The sequence below is a fragment of the Erinaceus europaeus genome, chromosome 17, assembly GCF_950295315.1.
Source record: "Erinaceus europaeus chromosome 17, mEriEur2.1, whole genome shotgun sequence".
Classification (NCBI taxonomy): domain Eukaryota; kingdom Metazoa; phylum Chordata; class Mammalia; order Eulipotyphla; family Erinaceidae; genus Erinaceus; species Erinaceus europaeus.
In genome coordinates, this window is record NC_080178.1 from 27,643,538 (window position 1) to 27,660,805 (window position 17,268).

The 17,268-nt window shown below is 52.5% G+C and overlaps 1 protein-coding gene across 1 annotated transcript in view; it reads left to right on the plus strand.

Moving 5' to 3' along the window:
• ABTB2 (ankyrin repeat and BTB domain containing 2) overlaps positions 1-17,268 on the plus strand; it is a 195,882-nt gene extending 178,614 nt beyond the window's left edge. The window contains exons 4-17 of the mRNA XM_007521811.3: positions 3,615-3,767; positions 4,997-5,162; positions 8,188-8,277; positions 8,967-9,068; positions 10,154-10,250; positions 10,480-10,615; positions 11,119-11,348; positions 12,265-12,443; positions 12,809-12,914; positions 13,019-13,121; positions 13,529-13,619; positions 15,244-15,312; positions 15,768-15,881; positions 16,209-17,268. Of these exons, the coding sequence (XP_007521873.1) occupies positions 3,615-3,767; positions 4,997-5,162; positions 8,188-8,277; positions 8,967-9,068; positions 10,154-10,250; positions 10,480-10,615; positions 11,119-11,348; positions 12,265-12,443; positions 12,809-12,914; positions 13,019-13,121; positions 13,529-13,619; positions 15,244-15,312; positions 15,768-15,881; positions 16,209-16,406 (1,834 nt within the window). The 3' untranslated portion in view covers positions 16,407-17,268. The remainder of the gene's footprint in view (positions 1-3,614; positions 3,768-4,996; positions 5,163-8,187; positions 8,278-8,966; positions 9,069-10,153; positions 10,251-10,479; positions 10,616-11,118; positions 11,349-12,264; positions 12,444-12,808; positions 12,915-13,018; positions 13,122-13,528; positions 13,620-15,243; positions 15,313-15,767; positions 15,882-16,208) is intronic.

Consider the following 17,268-nt stretch of genomic DNA (forward strand, 5'->3'; position numbering starts at 1 on the left):
AGAAAAAGGACACAGGACCTGAGCCAGAACTTCAAAGCATGCAGGGAGCAGGGTGTTCTAAGCATCCCTGAAGATCAAGTCAGGTCCTCTAGGTTCATGGCTCCCTACCACACCTATTCATGTACTGCGTGTGACAGTGAGATCACCCAGACTTAAGTGTATTTTCTGAAACAACAGAGCCAGAGCATCCAGAATAACTCATAAAAGGACCTCATGCAAGATTCCACTTGATTTCTTTGTTTAAATAAGTAAAATACCCTTTGCCCTTAAGGGCAAAAGTTTTAGAAATTCTAAAAGATGAGGGCCTGGGAGATAGTACAGTAGTTTATGCAACAGACTCTCATGCCTGAGGCTCACAGTCCCAACCAGATTCAGTCCCTGGCACCACCACAAGCCAAAGCAAAGCAGTGTTGTGGAATAAAATAAACATCTAGAGTGAGCTAAGTTTTGAGAGGCCTGATTGAAGTGATCTGAGAACAGTCTCTAGTTGATTCCTTACTTTGCAGCTGAGGAGAAAGAATGGAAGTTTCTCTGGCCAAAGAGCAGGGAAACCCTGGCCTGCTTCAGAAAATAAGATCAAGCTTTCATGTCGAAGGCAAAAGTGGTGATTACAGCAGGGGCCTAACACCCCAGGAGCCAAAGGTTTCAGAGAGAGTGCAGGGCAGGAGAGTGAAGTGCCCTGCCTGACTGCCAGCCCCCAGTCTAGGGAGAAGGGAGTGGTGACAGGCATCAGGAGAGTGGGGAGCGCACACACAGGAGCCTCAGGCTGTCGTCAGTGAGAACAGCTATGTGGGGCAGGGTTCCCGCAGTCCTGTGTCCACACAGGGAAGAGCTCACCCACTTAGAAGAGAAAGGGCTGGATGTCTGTTGACTCAGGACACCAGAGTCTTGCTATCCAGTCTTCCGGGAAGTGAATTTACTTGGTAGCAAGGGCAATGTCACTGAACCAGTCCCAGTCTAGGCGAACATCCCTTTCTGGTAAAGCACAGAGAACCTGTGAGAAGTGCTCCCTGGTGTTTATAATTTGGTGTGCTGAGTGGCCTCTATACTTCCATCTAGTTACCTCGTACCTGTGACCATGGTTCTTAATGTTACACCATCCAGCCCAGAGTGACAAGTTGGGAGCAATAATGGCCTCCCACAAACAGAGACTGGGGCTTGCTTCAGCCCTGGTGTCTCTCAGCTCCACTCAGAATGCATCTCATGCAGCTTCAGGGCCACCCTGAGAAGTAGGACTTGCCCTAGCTCACAGGTGAAAAGGGAGTGTCTAAGGGTTTGATTTCTTTGTTTTATATTCCATATGTTGGTATGCTTCTAATTCTGCTTCTAAGACCCCTTCTGTTTTGATCATCACGTTAGGTTTGCTTGCATTGCTTAACACTGTGGTCTATTTACATAATTACTGCTTTACCTGAGAACCGCCCTGCCTACAGGGCATTGGTTTAATCCCCACTGGTTAGATGCAAACTTGATACACACACACGCTTTTTCCTTCTCCCCACCCCCTATCCTACATATTTCCTCTTCTGACCTGACACTTTCACCTCAGGAGACATAAAGGACAGAATTTCTAATGAATAGAGATTAGATTGATTGATTGCACTGCATCCCCACTCATCAATAAAGACCGAACTGCGTTCCCAGCTCAGCCATGAGTCCCTGGTCATCTCTCTCCCGCCCGCGAAGCTAGCCCGGCACCATATATGGATGAAATCATATTTCCTTCTCTCTCTCTTTCTCTCTCTTTCTCTCTCTCCCTGACTTATTTTCTCTTTTCTTTTTTTAATTTAATTTAATTTTTCCCTTTAGTTGTTCTTGTTGTTTATTGTCATTGTCATTGTTATTATTATTGTTATTGCTATTGTTGTTGGATAGGACAGAGAGAAATTGAGAGAGGAGGGGAAGACAGAGAGGGGAGAGAAAGATAGACACCTGCAGACCTGCTTCACTGCCTGTGAAGGGAGTCAGCCCCCTGCAGGTGGGGAGCCAGGGGCTTGAACCGGGCTCTTTACACCAGTCCTTGAGCTTCACACCATGTGTGCTTAACCCACTGTACCACCGCCTGGCTCCCCTGACTTATTTTCTGTAGCATAACCCCCTCAGGTTCACAAATTGTTGGGAAACATTCATGTCAGATATCCATAACTTCAGGCTTACTCAGTGCCTGAAAGACTGTTTCCAGTCAGCTATCCTGCATATTCCTCAGACTTAGCTGGGTTATTGGTTAAAAGCCCACAGGCAGCAACAGGTTAAAGTCATGACCTTGCATGTGGATGAGTAGTGTCAGTCTACTGATAAGGAGCTATCATTCCTGTGATGAGCTCAAATCTACTCTTTCACCTCAGTTACCACACCCCACACTTCAAGCCTTTTAATCATTTACCCCACTGTTCCGCTGCCTGCCTGCACCTAACCCCTTTATATTCCTGGAATTCATGGACATGAAGGAAAGGCTTTTGCTGGGTGATGCACACTTTCTTTTTTAAAATTTTCTTTATTGGGGGATTAATGTTTTACAGTCGGCAGTAAATACAATAGTTTGTACATGCTTAACATTTCTCAGTTTTCCACATAACAATACAACCCCCACTGGGTCCTCTGCCATCGTGATTCAGGACTCCCCCCCCCCACCCCATGCACATTTTCATATTGGTGTATGTTCATGGGGAAGCCCCTCCTCCAGGCTCTCGACCATATACAGAACTCTTTGAGCAATCTTTTAGGCACCCTGCATTTCCAGCCCCAACAACACAACGAATGGCCACTATTAGCTGAATGGTGTGCCACTGAGCACGCCATGTCTTTGTCACCTCAGCCGTCACTCGTCCCCAGAGTATGTCCATCTCACATTGGCCCTTTCTGTACCTGGGCTATTAGGACACATGCTGCACTAAGCAGAGGGATGTATATATCTCTTCAAAGTCATGCTTTCAGGTCTCTCAGACAAATACCAGAAGGGAAATTGCTGGATCATATTTCTAGTTCTGTTTCATAGTTCCGTGTTTAAGTTTCTTGAGTATCTGCCATACTATTTTCCATAGTGGGAGAGGCAGGGCTGGCAGGCAGTGAGGGGACTAGATGGGGCTGGGTAAAGGGGATTAATTGCATTAATTGGTGGTGGATGGTAATTAGACCTTTGTTTGCAGGTGTGAAAGAGACAGGTGTGAAGCTGTCCACCTGAAACTTATACAAGGTTGTAAACCAGTGTTACCTTAATTAAAGAAGACAGGCTCAGGAGTGTTTGTCGGTGGTGATGAGACACAGCTGCTAATGGCAAACCCTTCAGAGCCTGGGTCTGTTTGCTTTGTATCCCAAATACAAAGTGATCGTTCTTCTGCAAGAGAGGGAGCAGGAGCCCCGATTCCACAAGCTGGCAAAGCCCTTCTTTCACTTAAGGCCCTTGGGGGTCTACATATGGCCTGGGCCAGGAATTCCTTAGCCAGGAGGAGGTTTCTGTGCACTGGGAAAGGTTGAGGTGTCCTACCCCCATGGCTTATAGACTGAGGGTTTCCGGTGGTCATCCTCTGTGGCCTTTCTCTGAGTGTGTGCAAGTGGTGCTGCCTCCTGCTCTCTCCTTCTCCCTTTCCTTGATTCTCTCCCTCTCCTGCCCCCAGGCCCTTCATGCTGTTGCCGCCGCTGATGGAGTGGATGCGTGTGGCCATCACCTATGCGGAACACCGCCGCAGTCTCACCGTGGACAGTGGTGACATCCGGCAGGCTGCCCGGCTTCTGCTGCCCGGCCTGGACTGTGAGCCCCGGCAGCTCAAGTACGGAACCAGACCGGGATGAAGTACAAAGGGGGGGGGGATCCCACATTCATGACTAGCCCCCATCAAGTCCCGTTCTTTCCCTCCTTCCCCCAGAGATTAAGTGGGGGGTCAGCAAGTTAATACTGCTATCAGGGCAAGCTCTGTATATACCCAACCCCTTAGAACCATCCAATCATTCCAGACCTTGGTGCTGTCCTTGTACCTTCTGTGTCAGAGATCTGTGCACAGAGCAGACACACAGTGGGATTTGGGCAGCACAGCCCGCACAGTCTGACTCTGGAATATCGGAGGAGTGTGTAGCAGAAAGGGTTCACTCTTCCTTTCTCCCTGTAGTTGAATACTTCCTAGATGCACCAGCACTGTGATTGAACCACGCCTGCCTTTTTAAGTGCATTATCTTGGCCCCTGTGACAGCTTTTAAGAGGAAGGAGCTAGAATGCCCATATTAAAGATGGGAAAGATGAGGTTTAGGGAGGTACAATAACTTGCCCATAGATGCTTTATTGGTGGAACAACCAGAATCTAGGCTCTTAATTTCCTTCCCACCACACTTCTCTTACACTGGACTGTTCTCTTGCTTAAACCCCACTAATGACCTCCTCTGTCCCTATAGAAGTGGATTTTCATTCTTGAATATCAGTTTTCTTACTTTGACCCAACCAAGGTTCCTGTCTGCAGCCACCCACTGGAAGGCTGTGCTGTGCCCACTAGTTTTATCTGTGGCTGTGCCTGATGATGGCTTGTTAGCAGTAGGACTCTGGGCCATTCTAAGCCATCTCTTCAGAACTTCTGAGCCTCAACAGGAAGCCTTGAATATGGAGAGGGAGAGTGAAGAACTGGAACTTGGCCACAGTGGTTGTCCTGCAGATCGGGCCTTCTCTATGTAAAACACAAACACCGTATGGTCCAAGCTCAGGTCAGAGCCTCCCCTCACTCCTAAGGAATCCCCTGGTGGTTCATTTGAGATGGGCTTTTTTTTCTGACAGTTGACAACTCCCAAGAACTCAGAGCACATCTCAAACATGTTTGTAAAACAGTCAAGTAAGAATTCTTTGTATCAGAACATGACAAGGCCAGTCACTGCTGATGGGATAGGGTTCCTGATCCTTCCTTTCTTCTCTGTTCCCATGCCACCCATCACTTAGCACAGGCATCTCACTTAGAGGTGGGGCCCTAGCAGGAGGGGTCCATACAGTCACACACACACCCCGTCCCCTTCTGTGCAGGCCTGAATGCTGTTTTAGTTCCTTTCGGAGGCTGGATGCCCGAGCAGCGACTGAGAAATTCAACCAGGACGTGGGCTTCCGCATGCTCAACTGTGGGAGGACAGACCTCATCAACCAGGCCATTGAGGCCCTGGGCCCCGATGGGGTGAACACCATGGACGACCAGGTGCGTTCTGAGAGCTCTTCCGGTGACCAGAGTTGGTAGCACCATGCTTCCTGTCCCCAACCTGAGGGCCACTTAGCTCTGGGTTCCCAGAAGGTGGCCTGCCTGTTGCAGGTAGGTGTCCTAGGGACTTGCCAGCACCTTTTGGCAAGCCTTCCTAATGTGGACACTGCCTGCACTGCCCCCTGGGGTGCACGGCTGGGAACAGTCCAGAGTCAGCTTGCTGTCCACCAAGGCTTGTATCAGAGCATCTGATGTGTCTTCTCCAGGCCAGGTCCCTAGAAATCCTGGCCTCCTTAGGGTTCTCATTCTAGTGGTGAAAGGTAGATGCTAAGAAACACCACACACAACATCTAAAGTGTGTTTGTGAGACATGCTCGGGAGAGAAATGAATGCAGTAAAAGGGCTGGGGAGGGGATAGACTGTTCCCATGTAAATAAAAGGGGGGAGAGTGTGGGGTGGCTGGAGAGTGTTGGGGTTTTACAAGTTTCTGATAGCATTTAACTTGAGATTTTTGCTGCCTTTGTATTTGTTATGACTGGCTAATGTTTGTATCAGACCGTTCCAGGCACTGACATAAGCACCTTTCCGCAGCCTAACTCATCTAATCTTGACAACAGCCCTGCTATATAGTTTCTGTTGTCATTCCCATTTTATAGCAGAGCAGGGTGAGGTCAAGAGTTGACCTGCCTAACACCACAACCAGCAAAGAGCAGAGCCTGGAGCACAAGGCTCTGGGCATCCTGTTTGTTTCTTTGAGGCAGGGTTGGGGGGATGCATGAAGAAGCAGAGGTGGTAACAGACTGGGTGTCAGAACTCTCAGGGACTTTTTTGGAGCTGTGAGCCTGGGGCAGGGTATGGAGCGCAGTGCTGAAGCCTGTGGTCTTTGGTTCCAGACAGACCTGGCTTTCTCCTCAAAGCTGTGGTATCGACTCCTGAGGGCCCCAGTCACCTCTCTCACTCCCAGTGGGGCACAGTAGTCCCCACCCCAGAGGTTACCATGAGATGTTTGCACCTGGCACATAGTAAATGCTCAATGAATGTTCATTCTGGGTTTTGCTTATGTGGTGCTTAGTCTCCCCCAAACCTGCTAATTAGCCCCCTTGACTGAGCCTCTTTATGTACCAGGAGTAGAGACAGGCTCAACACACAAAAATGTCACTTTCTCTACTCACTCCTCAGAGTCCCATTTTAAACTTGTGTACAAATGTGTGTGTGTGGGGGGGGGAGTCATGCATGAGCAGAGGGGATAAAACAAAGCCAGATGTTCATGCTGGCTGTTGGAGTTTCTCTTAAGTGCTCAGGCCTGCGTGTTCCCAGCCTCAGGATTTGCAGAGTGATCTGTGGGTAAACAGTCCTCCCTGATGATTAATCTTGGGCCATTTCTTTATCTCTGGGCACTTGGCATGGATTTATGAGGCAAAGAGGTCTTGTCTGCACACAAATAACCTAATAAGTAACGTGGCAGGGCTGCAGACAAATGCTTGCCAGGATCCAGCTGTGGAGTAACACTTTCCACTGCTGCCTTTGCTGTTACTGGCCATGGAGAGAGATTCTAGCTAGGGAGGTAGCTTTGCTCACCACCCACCTCATTTAGGGATTAGGCCTCAGCTTTCAGAAAAGCTCTAAAGGGGCCAGGTGGCGGTGCACCTGGTTGAGCGCATATGTTACGATGTGCAAGGACCCGGGTTCGAGTCCCCCAGTCCCCACTTGCAGGGGGAAAGCTTTGCGAATGGTGTAGCAGTGCTGCAGGTGTCTCTCTGCCTCTCTCCTTCTATCGCCCCTCCCCTCTTGATTTCCAGATGTTTCTATGCAATAAAGATTACATACATAAAGATTAAGAAAAAAAAAAAAAAACCCAGAAAAACTTAAAAGCTCTGAATAGCTAGCAAATGGTAGCTGGCAAAGCCAAACCCCTTTCCACCCTCCATGGCAGTCCTCAAAGTATACCTGCTTGTGGGTGGGAGTTTTTCCTCCTGCCAACTGTGTGGCTTTGGGGTGTCCTGGGGCACAGCAGGGGTAACGGAACCTCCTAGTAGGGTTGCTGTGGTGAGTAAATTAGATCACGCATAAACTCGGACCTGGCGGCCTCACATGGCAACTGTGTAATGGTGTCAATGTGTCCTTTCAACTAGCTCAGTCAGCCGTGGCTGGCTTTGCACCCAACACTTTCCACATAGGAACATAGGAACTCATACATTTGTCAAGGACTCCATGAGGCAGATACTGCTGGTGTTGCCATTTTTAAATTTTTTTTTTTTGCCTCCAGGATTATTGCTGGGGCTCAGTGCCTGTACCACGAATCCACTGCTCCTGGGGGCTATTTTTTCCCTTTTGTTGCCCTTGTTGTTTTATCATTGTTATTGCTGTCGTTGTTGTTGGATAGGACAGAGAGAAATGGAGAGAGGAGGGAAAGACAGAGAGGGGGAGAGAAAGATAGACACCTGCAGACCTGCTTCACCGCTTGTGAAGCGACTCCCCTGCAGGTGGGGAGCTGGGGGTTTGAACCGGGATCCTTGCGCTGGTTGTTGCGCTTCACAGCATGTGCGTTTAGCACACTGCTGTCGCCCGGCCCCCGATATTGCCGTTTTTTTGAGATGTGTTTATCACACATGCAAGAGTGACTTTCACATGAGGCAGAGAGAAACATACCAGAGCACCGCTCTGGTGCATGTGGTGCCAGAGATCAAACCAGGAGCTTCAAGCATTCGAGTCCTTTGCTCTACCAGCTGAGCTATTTCCCTGACAGCCACTATGGACTTTTTAAAGATGGAGACACAGTGAGGTATAAGCACCTCATGCCGAACTTCCAGGTCTCCCAGGCAGAGGTGCTGGTGCTTCTCACCCCTCATGGAAGTGTCTCCTACTCCACCTTCTGGTGTTGGCTGCCAAGTGAGCTTTGGAGGGACAGGCTGGCCCAGGACTTAGGACAAATTGACCAGGAGCCCCAGATTTGGGGCAGAGGCCCATGAGATCTGTCACTGTTGTCTGCCTGCAGAAGTTCAGCATTTACCTTTGGCTCACACAGGGTATGACACCACTGATGTATGCCTGTGCCGCTGGGGACGAAGCCATGGTCCAGATGCTGATTGATGCTGGAGCGAACTTGGACATCCAGGTGGGTGAACCCCAAAGAACACCTGAGCCCCTTGGGGCAAGGCAGTGGCACACCTGGTTAATCATTCATATTATAGTGCAAGGACACAGGTTCAAGCCCCCGGTCCCCACCTGTAAAGGAAAAGCTTCATGAGTGGTGAAGCAGGACAGCAGGTGTCTCTCTTTCTTTCCTTCTGTCTCTATCCAATAATAAACAAATAAATAAATGAACACCTGAGTCCCTAATCCGGCAGGAGAACATCCTAAGATTTCTATTGACCACTCTGGGTACAATGTGTTGCAAAGCTGGGTGAACTGACTCAGAAGACTGGAAGCAGAAGATGCACAGAGATGGTGCTTAGCAAAGAGGGCCTTTCCTCTGGGTTTGGACTTTCTGAGAGGGGGTGCACTAAGGGGTTCATTGAGTGGAGAAGACCACAATTCTATTGTTAAAGCTCCTTTCCTCTTCACCAAGCTAATCCTCAGCCTTATCCATCGTCACCAAGCTTGTGTCTCTACCTTCCCCTGCCACCTTCTGCTCAGAACAGGCATCACTAACTGAACATTAGTTGAACCTGAGGCAGACATGGCCCATCAACTTTGAAAGCATTTGTGTTGATTCCTCACCCCCACCCCAGCTCAGCTGTCTGTGTCACCTGCCCTGGAATATCACTGTCCCAGGAAGAACTGATCACCTGCAATATTTTCCAGGTTCCAAGTAACAGTCCCAGGCACCCCTCCATCCATCCCGACAGCCGGCATTGGACATCGTTGACATTTGCTGTGCTACATGGACACATCTCTGTGGTCCAGGTAAGGCCCCCAGGTGTGCAGTGTGGTCCCAGATTCATGTGGAACTCTGGGGGGATCCTTATGGGTGCCCATAAGGTCAGTTCACCTGATGAGCAGGGCAGAGACCTACTCAGTTTGGCTCAAGGAGAGGGAGTTGTCATCAGAATGTGTGGAATTTTAGGGAAGGAGATGCAAGGCCCACCTGACATAAGCTGGAATCTGTGTGTTTGGTTTTCTCTGTTCCTGGAGCTTTCCCCGCTGTCCCATGAAACTCCTCCACAGAGCCAGTTCTGTCCCACAGTGAATGCCCCAGGAGACAGGCTCAGGCTCTCAGCAGCCCAGTTCCTAAGAAAAGACTCCTTGGCCCAGGGAGCTGTGGTTGGCTTGTGTAGGGTTCAACAGCAGCTATGGGCAGGAGTATCTAACACCAGCTGGAGCTCCAGCCACAGTGCCACTCATCCCCTAAACTCCAGTGCTCCTGAGGGTCACCTGCTGCTAACTCATTGTCAGCAGAGCCCTGACCAGCAGGAGGGACTCCGTGAACAGTGGTGACAGGCTAGGGGAGGGAGGGTAAGGAAGACTGTACCCGGCCTGCTTTTGGTTACTGTCCTCCAAGAGTGGAGGGTCTGTGCAGGGGTGTGCCCTGGGCCTGTCTGGACTGAGCCTCACTGGAGAGAACCCTATAGACCAGCTGTTGGGCTCCTGTGGACACTGAGCCACTTCACTGAATCTCCAAAATACTGTGAGGAAGAGGAGGAGGACCTCCTTCTCATTTTCCAGATGAAGAAGACCGTGGCTCAAAGGGCTGAGGGGCCTGGCCAGGCCACTCCTGACTGGGGGCTAGCACTGGTCCCCAGTCTGACACCTATGTCCTCTCCACTCCCGTGTGCTGAAGGTATGTCAGCACACCTCCCAGAACCTGTTTACCTCAGCATCTTGGGAATGACAATCTCGAAACTAGGAGCCCAGCAGGATAACTGGGAATTCTAGATTCTGGCTCCTCAGTGGCCAGGGTGAGCAGGGTACTGGTGAGTGAGAAAGAGAACAAAAGGCATGTTTCACAGCACCCCGTGCCACACTGAAGTGCCTCTCTTACACCCCCACAGTTGCTGCTGGATGCAGGTGCCCATGTGGAGGGCTCAGCAGTGAGTGGCAGTGAGGACAGCTATGCAGAGACGCCCTTGCAGCTAGCCTCGGCAGCTGGTACGTCCCCTGCAGCCCTACCCAGGGAGCATCTCAACTGCCCTTCCTTGAGGTGATAGCCAGCCTATAGCTGGACATCCAACCACATATGCAGACCTCTGCAGCCCCTCCTTCAGAGTCCCTGACGAGGGTGTCCCTTTTCTCTCAACCATCAATGCTTCTGCTGAGTTGGACACCCAGGCCACTGTAGCTGCTGGCATCAGCATACTCAGCCCCCCTTATCTTTCAGGGAACTATGAGCTGGTCAGCCTGCTTCTCAGCCGAGGCGCCGACCCTCTCCTCAGCATGCTTGAAGCCAACGGCATGGCCTCCTCTCTCCACGAGGACATGAACTGCTTCAGCCACTCAGCTGCCCACGGTCACAGGTACCCGTTTGTGTGATGTGGGAAGGGTCGTTCGACAGGCTTCTGGCAGTTGGTTGCCCACAGCAGGAAAAAAGTTCAGGTCTTCAGGCAGCACAGGACCCAGATGTTAGAGGCCTGGGGACTGAGCTGTGGGCTACTTAGGCCCTGAGACCTGGATGTCCTAGCATCCATTTCCCAAGAGTCCACACTGCAACCCCTTGAGGCCACCTCGGTACCATAGCCTTTCTGCTCACAGCCAGGGCTGGTTCTATGATGCTGGCATCAGTTCCCCAAGGGGCTCCACCTAGCATATGGCTCTTAGCAGCACTGTGGGAAAGCACTGCCCACTCTAAGAGCCAGATGGTGGAGCTGCTCAGTGGGGGCCAGCCTGCCCGGGGCTGAGACAGAGCAGCAGCAGGCTGATCCCAGAGCCAGTGGGCCACTGGGAGTGGGGGTGAGGGGGCAGAGGGAGAGAGAAGGGCAGAAGCACTATGGTCTCACCACCTTCATCCCCTGGCCCCCAGGAATGTCCTGAGGAAGCTCCTGACACAGCCCCAGCAAGCCAAGGCAGATGTGCTGTCCCTGGAGGAGATCCTGGCTGAGGGCGTGGAAGAAAGTGACACATCAAGCCAGGGCAGTGGCATCGAAGGGCCTGTGCGCCTGAGCCGGACCCGCACAAAAGCCCTGCAGGAGGCCATGTACTACAGTGCAGAGCATGGCTACGTGGACATCACCATGGAGCTGAGGACACTGGGTGAGGCCCCGTGGGCATGTATGCACAGGCGGTAACATACTGGCTGGGACACACCTGCAGTTCAGCCAAGACAAGAGCTGCCCAGAGCCTCAGGCCATGGACCCAGCCCTCCGCTTCCCACCCCCGTCCTGGTCCTGACAGGGTATGTGGCAGCAAGAGCATCTCTAGCAAATGAATCAAGACTCTGGTCAGCTGCACACTCTGCCAGCCCCTTTCATTCCAGGGTGGTAAGACCCCAGCCACGCCACACTTAGATGGCTGTGTCATGTCTGAGTGTGAAGTCACGTGAGCCAAGGTGACTTCACCAACACACATAGCCTTCTCCCACGAAGTCAGCCTCAGTGTGTCCCGTCCCGTGTGTCCCCCCCCCCCCCGTTAAAGCCACCTAGGCCTGCATCTCCCTGGGGAATGTAGTGTGACTGGGGGGAGGGGATAAATCTCTCTCTAATTACCAGGAACAGTCCTAGTGTTTGCCAAGACCTTTGCAGAATAGTTTGAAATGATTCTGTGGCCCCCAAGGACACAGTCCAGAGAGCTGGTAAACAGTAATTTACCTGCCACTGGGTGTGCACTCACTCACTCACCGGTGCGCTGGTGCTGGTGAAGCCCTCCAGATAGAAAGGGCTGGCCGTGGCCTGGAGCTCCCACATGCCTTCTGGGCATCCCTGATAATTGTCGGGTCCTCCCAGTGAGTAATGTAGGAGCCAGTGTAGTGTCTGCGGTGTCCCCAGGCTCTGCTATGGTCCCTTCCTGGAACCCTCCACGAAGCCTGTCAGGACAGAAGAAGGGCCAGTCATCCAGCATGTAGGCAGGGAGGGCGCCTCACACAACAGCCTGCCCACGGGGGGTCAGTGTAGGTGGGCTCGGTGGCCCAGGTGAGATGCTGTGCCAGGCCGTGACTGCCCACCCTGCCCAGGTGTCCCGTGGAAGCTGCATGTGTGGATCGAGTCTCTGAGGACGTCCTTCTCCCAGTCTCGGTACTCCATGCTGCAGAGCCTCCTGCGGGACTTCAGCTCCATCAGAGAAGAGGAGTACAGCGAGGAGCTGGTCACAGAGGGCCTGCAGCTCATGTTCGACATCCTCAAGACCAGTAAAGTAAGTGTCAGAGCCAGGGCCCTGCCCTGACCACAGGACACACATACACACAGACAGACTGACTGACGAGCAGGCCCCCCACAGGTGGACGTTACCCCACACTCAGACCTGTGCTGCCTGGTTGTGGAGGGCAGAACAGAGGCTGTGGCTTTCTCTGGGCTGGAGCTGGGCCAGAAAAGCAATTTGTGGACTCACTGATGAACAGGCAGCTCTTGCCAAGCCAGATCCTGGAAGAACAAAAGGCAGCGGCTGTGCTAGTGCTGGCCTGGACTTTAAAAACTAGCCTCGATGTGTCTGTCACTGTAAGCAGCCCACAGTGGGCACTGGGTGGGCTGACTGTGCTCTCGCTGCCTCTCCCCCCACAGAACGACTCCGTCATCCAGCAGCTGGCCACCATCTTCACACACTGCTACGGCAGCAGCCCCATCCCCAGCATTCCAGAGATCCGGAAGACGCTGCCAGCCAGACTAGGTGAGGGCCTGTCCCATGTCTCCCTCCCCAGGTCTCTGGATACTCGCCTCAGTTTCTTCTGTAGCCCACTACCCCTGAGACCCCTCTGTTCCCTTTTGACACAGATCCTCACTTTTTGAACAACAAGGAGATGTCAGACGTGACCTTCCTCGTGGAAGGAAAGCTCTTCTATGCACACAAAGTCCTGCTGGTGACAGCTTCTAACAGGTGGGTGGATGGAGCAGGGGGCAGCACCCCCAGCCTGCCCCACAGAGAAACAGTGGGCAGTAAGGGTGGACCCAGAGTTTGCCTAGAAGGGTGTGGAAGGTGTATTCATTCCAGTCAGGCTACTGCTTGGGTTCTTAGAAAAACAGGGGAATGCTCTGGGATCAAGACAGTTGTCATGCCCATGACTGCAGCTGTCACACTCATATATGGTTGGGGACAGGATGGGGCTGGTGAGCTGTCAGCCAGGACGCTATATAGCATCACTCATCAGGGATTATTTAGTGAGCAGTTTTTACAATACCCCATTCCCAGGTGGGGTATTGTACAGCAAACAGTCCGGTCATCCACACAGTGTTGCTGTAAAAGGCACACTCAAGTCCTACCTCGTTTCCTCTCCTTTGCTCCAGGTTCAAGACACTGATGACCAACAAATCCGAACAAGACGGTGACAGTAGCAAGACCATCGAGATCAGTGACATTAAGTACCACATTTTTCAGGTGTGTGGATCTCAAGGCTACCCCCCTCGCTGGGAAAGCCCTGCCTCGGGGACAGCTAGCCTGGGATGGAGGGAGACAGACGGAGTCAGCTGTGACCTTTTGCCCCATCCCTAAAGCCTTCAGGAACTTGTGAATCCAGCAGTCAAGTTGGAGTGTCAAGGCGGCTTGTGGTTTCAGAGCTTCTCTCTCAGGTCCTGAGCTCTCAGCGCTGGGTGGCGCTCAGAGTGAGCACCTGTTGGAAATGCAAAGCCCCAGGCCCCTCTGCAGATCCCCTGAGGAGCTGGGGTGTACCTCCCAAACAAGCAGGAAGGCCAGATGAGCCCATGTTGATGGTGAAGGTCAAGGCCAGGTCTGGAGGTCTCTGAGCTTTGAAGCATGTCAGAGGTGGCGTGATGGAGCTACACAGGCTAGGGGCTCAGCCGAGAGCTCCTCCTTTCTGGAAAGTGGCAACTTTCCAGGCTGTGGGGGTGACCCTGAGGGACTGAGACTGCACCAAGAGGTATCTGGCTTGAGGGTCCTGGCCTGAGCGGGATGGTTTGCGACCTAACAGTCAGAGGATCTCAGAGACGAACAAAGAGCCCCCATCTGGCGTGGCGTGGCCCCTGCCTCCTGGTCCTTTTAGCATATTCTGGCAGCTAGCAGGGACAGGATTAGGAAAGGTACATTTGGATCAGCTGCACAATGTGAAAGGGCCACAGAAGCTCCAGCAAGAGGCCTGGGCTGCAGCACCCCCCCTGCTCCCGTCTCCTCAGTTGGCCTTGGGCCTGGACCAGGTTGGCTGAATCATGGCCCCATATCCTCCCTGCTGCAGTTGGGCGCTTTCTCCTAGACCCTCTGGTGCCTCTTCCAGCCTGGCGCCTGGTCCTAACAGAGCCTGACTGTGTCAGCCAGGGATGTGTTCGCTTACGCATTTGCCAGCAACTTTGCTGGGGGCCAACCAGTGGGAATCGCTTTCCAGCTAGGAACCTCCCCAGGCTCCAGCATGAAGGCAGCGCTTGTAACCTAGACTCAGAACTAAATGTTGAACCCCCTTCCTGTGCCATCTTATTGAACACCTCAGAGCCCCAGACTGGCCAGAGCCTGGTCCCAGCTCACTCTGTGCTCTCTCCAAGGTAGTAAGTAAATCCCCAGATTGACTGGGCTTTGCTCTCCCCTCCAGAGAGTTGCCTGGAGTCCTGGTGCAGACAAGTGTTACTAGGCTGTTTCTGGGGTTCGTCTCTCTCCCAGCCCCACATCTAGGAGTTAGCTCAAAGGAGAAATGAGCAACGTGGTGTCTGGGCTGCTGGAAGTACTCTGGGGTAGAGTCGGTGGGCCCGAGTGACTTAAGCCATGCCAAGCTTACCTTCCTGAGCCTCAATTTCCCCAGCTGTGAATAGTCCTCTTCCATCCTGGGCTCACAAGACTGTCACAAAGATCAAAGCAAAAGCACTCTTCCCAGTGGAAAGGAGCTAGTTAGTCCTATGTGCAGGAATTCAGGAGAAAGAATCTTAAGAGATCAAATTCAAGGGGAAACATACATTTCAGTCTCGGCTTAAGTGAGAACTGGGGTGTCTGCAGACATCAGAACACCCAGACTGGGGGGGGGGAACACTTTGGTGAGCACCCGGGTCTCTTCCCGCTGCAGATGATGATGCAGTATCTGTACTACGGAGGCACGGAATCCTTGGACATTCCCACCGCTGACATCCTGGAGGTGAGTCTGGGCTTCCTTACCACTGGGGGCCCCAGGGAGGAGGAAGAATCCCCCTTGTGGGGTCCCTTCTACTCACATCTCTCTAGCCTGAGACATCCACTCTAAGAAGCACAGCAGAGAGAGAGAAAGAGAGAGAGAGAGAAAGTAGCCTCCTTGGAAGTCCTGGCTCTTTCTCTTTATGTGACAAGAGGGGCCACGCCAAGAGGCTGGGAATTATGTGCCCAAGGAGTCTGGGCCCATGGCTAGAAAGGGACAACCAGTGAGGCGAGAAAGGCTCAGAAGGCAGCCAGGCCCCCTGACTGTGTAGATGGTGTGCTGAGCTGAAGACCTCCAGAAATGTCACAGCAGACACCTACATGGCCCAGAGCATTGAACCAAAGTCATCAGACTTGACCAGCTGGTGGGTGGGGCCCGTGGTGCACACATTCTCAAGATCACCTCTGTCTGCCCACCAGCTGCTGTCAGCTGCCAGCCTGTTCCAGCTAGATGCCCTGCAGAGGCACTGCGAGATCCTATGTTCCCAGACCCTCAGTGTGGAGAGCGCCGTGAACACCTACAAGTATGCCAAGGTGAGCTGTCCACAGTACCCAGGCCTGGGCCACCTCTCAGCGGCCTGGGTAGGAAATGCAGGGGCTGGACAGGGAGGTGTAAGGAGTGCAGTAGTGGTGCCGGCTGGAGCCTGGGGTTGAGCGGGCTGGGCCTGTGTCAGATCCGCCCACTGGGTCTGACTTGCTTCTCCTCGGTGTCTCCCTCCTCAGTCTTGCCCATCTCAGCAAGTGACATAGTCATCTGCTCTGGCTCAAAACTACAGAGCTTTACCTGGGCCTGTGGGTAACCTCTGGGGGTGAGAGTGGGAGCAGTTTCACACGAGTCTCAAGCCCACCACACTCCCACAGATCCACAATGCCCCAGAGCTGGCCCTGTTCTGTGAGGGTTTCTTCCTGAAGCACATGAAGGCCTTGCTGGAGCAAGACTCCTTCCGGCAGCTCATCTACAGCCGCAGCAGCAAGGTGCAGGGCCTGGACCCGCTGCAGGACCTACAGAGCACGCTGGCCGAGCGCGTGCACTCCGTCTACATCACGTCCCGGGTCTGAGGTGCCCCTGACTCAAGGCATCCCAGCGAGTAGGAGAGGCTGGATGGAGATGTGCTTGGGGGTGTCGGGCAGAAGCCCTCTTGGAGCCGGACTCACGGGATTCCGTCTCCCCTAGTTCCCTAGCTGCCTTCGTTCATGTCCATCAGCCTGTCCCTGGGTGGACAGATGTGCCATGAGCCCCTCTGCCGAGTCAGTGAGGAGCAATGGGCAGCTGTGGGTAGAAGGCGGCCCCGCTCCCTATTTGTGCACTCACCGTGTGTGTGGCGCAACGGAGCCTGGTGGCCTCAGCTTTGGTTGCTGCTGCTGTTTGGGGGGCCAGAGAAGTCAACTCTGAAACTCTAGACCTAAAATTAGGATGGGCTCAGGAAGGGGAGGGCCCTTGGCCTATGCCACCCTCTCTGCCTCCTCCCTCTCTCTCTTGAGAGAGTCCTTAAAGTGGACTAGGAAGGGCTGGAGGAAGAGGGCCTCTTGCTCCCTGTTCCCCTACCTGCATCCTGTGGGTGCTGGTGGGCTGCGGCGTCAGGCCTAGCCCTTGTCATATTTATGGAGCAGACACTGGGGAGCATTCTTGATGGACAGCTCGCTGTGGGTGTAGTCTTCTTCAGCTGTCTGGCTGCACCTTAGAAACTATTTATTCACCAAAAGCCCCTAGGGAGGTGTCACTTCTGTCACCTGGAAAAGACCTGGGGGGGGGATGCAAACCTGGAAAATATTTTTGACTAGCTGCTTGAGCTGGATGTACAAAGAAATAGGCATTATTTTATTGCTGTAATATTGTATGATACTGTAACTATACATTAATGTTGTCACTTACTGTAAATGTACTATGGTTTTATTAACAATAAACACTTATTAACAACTA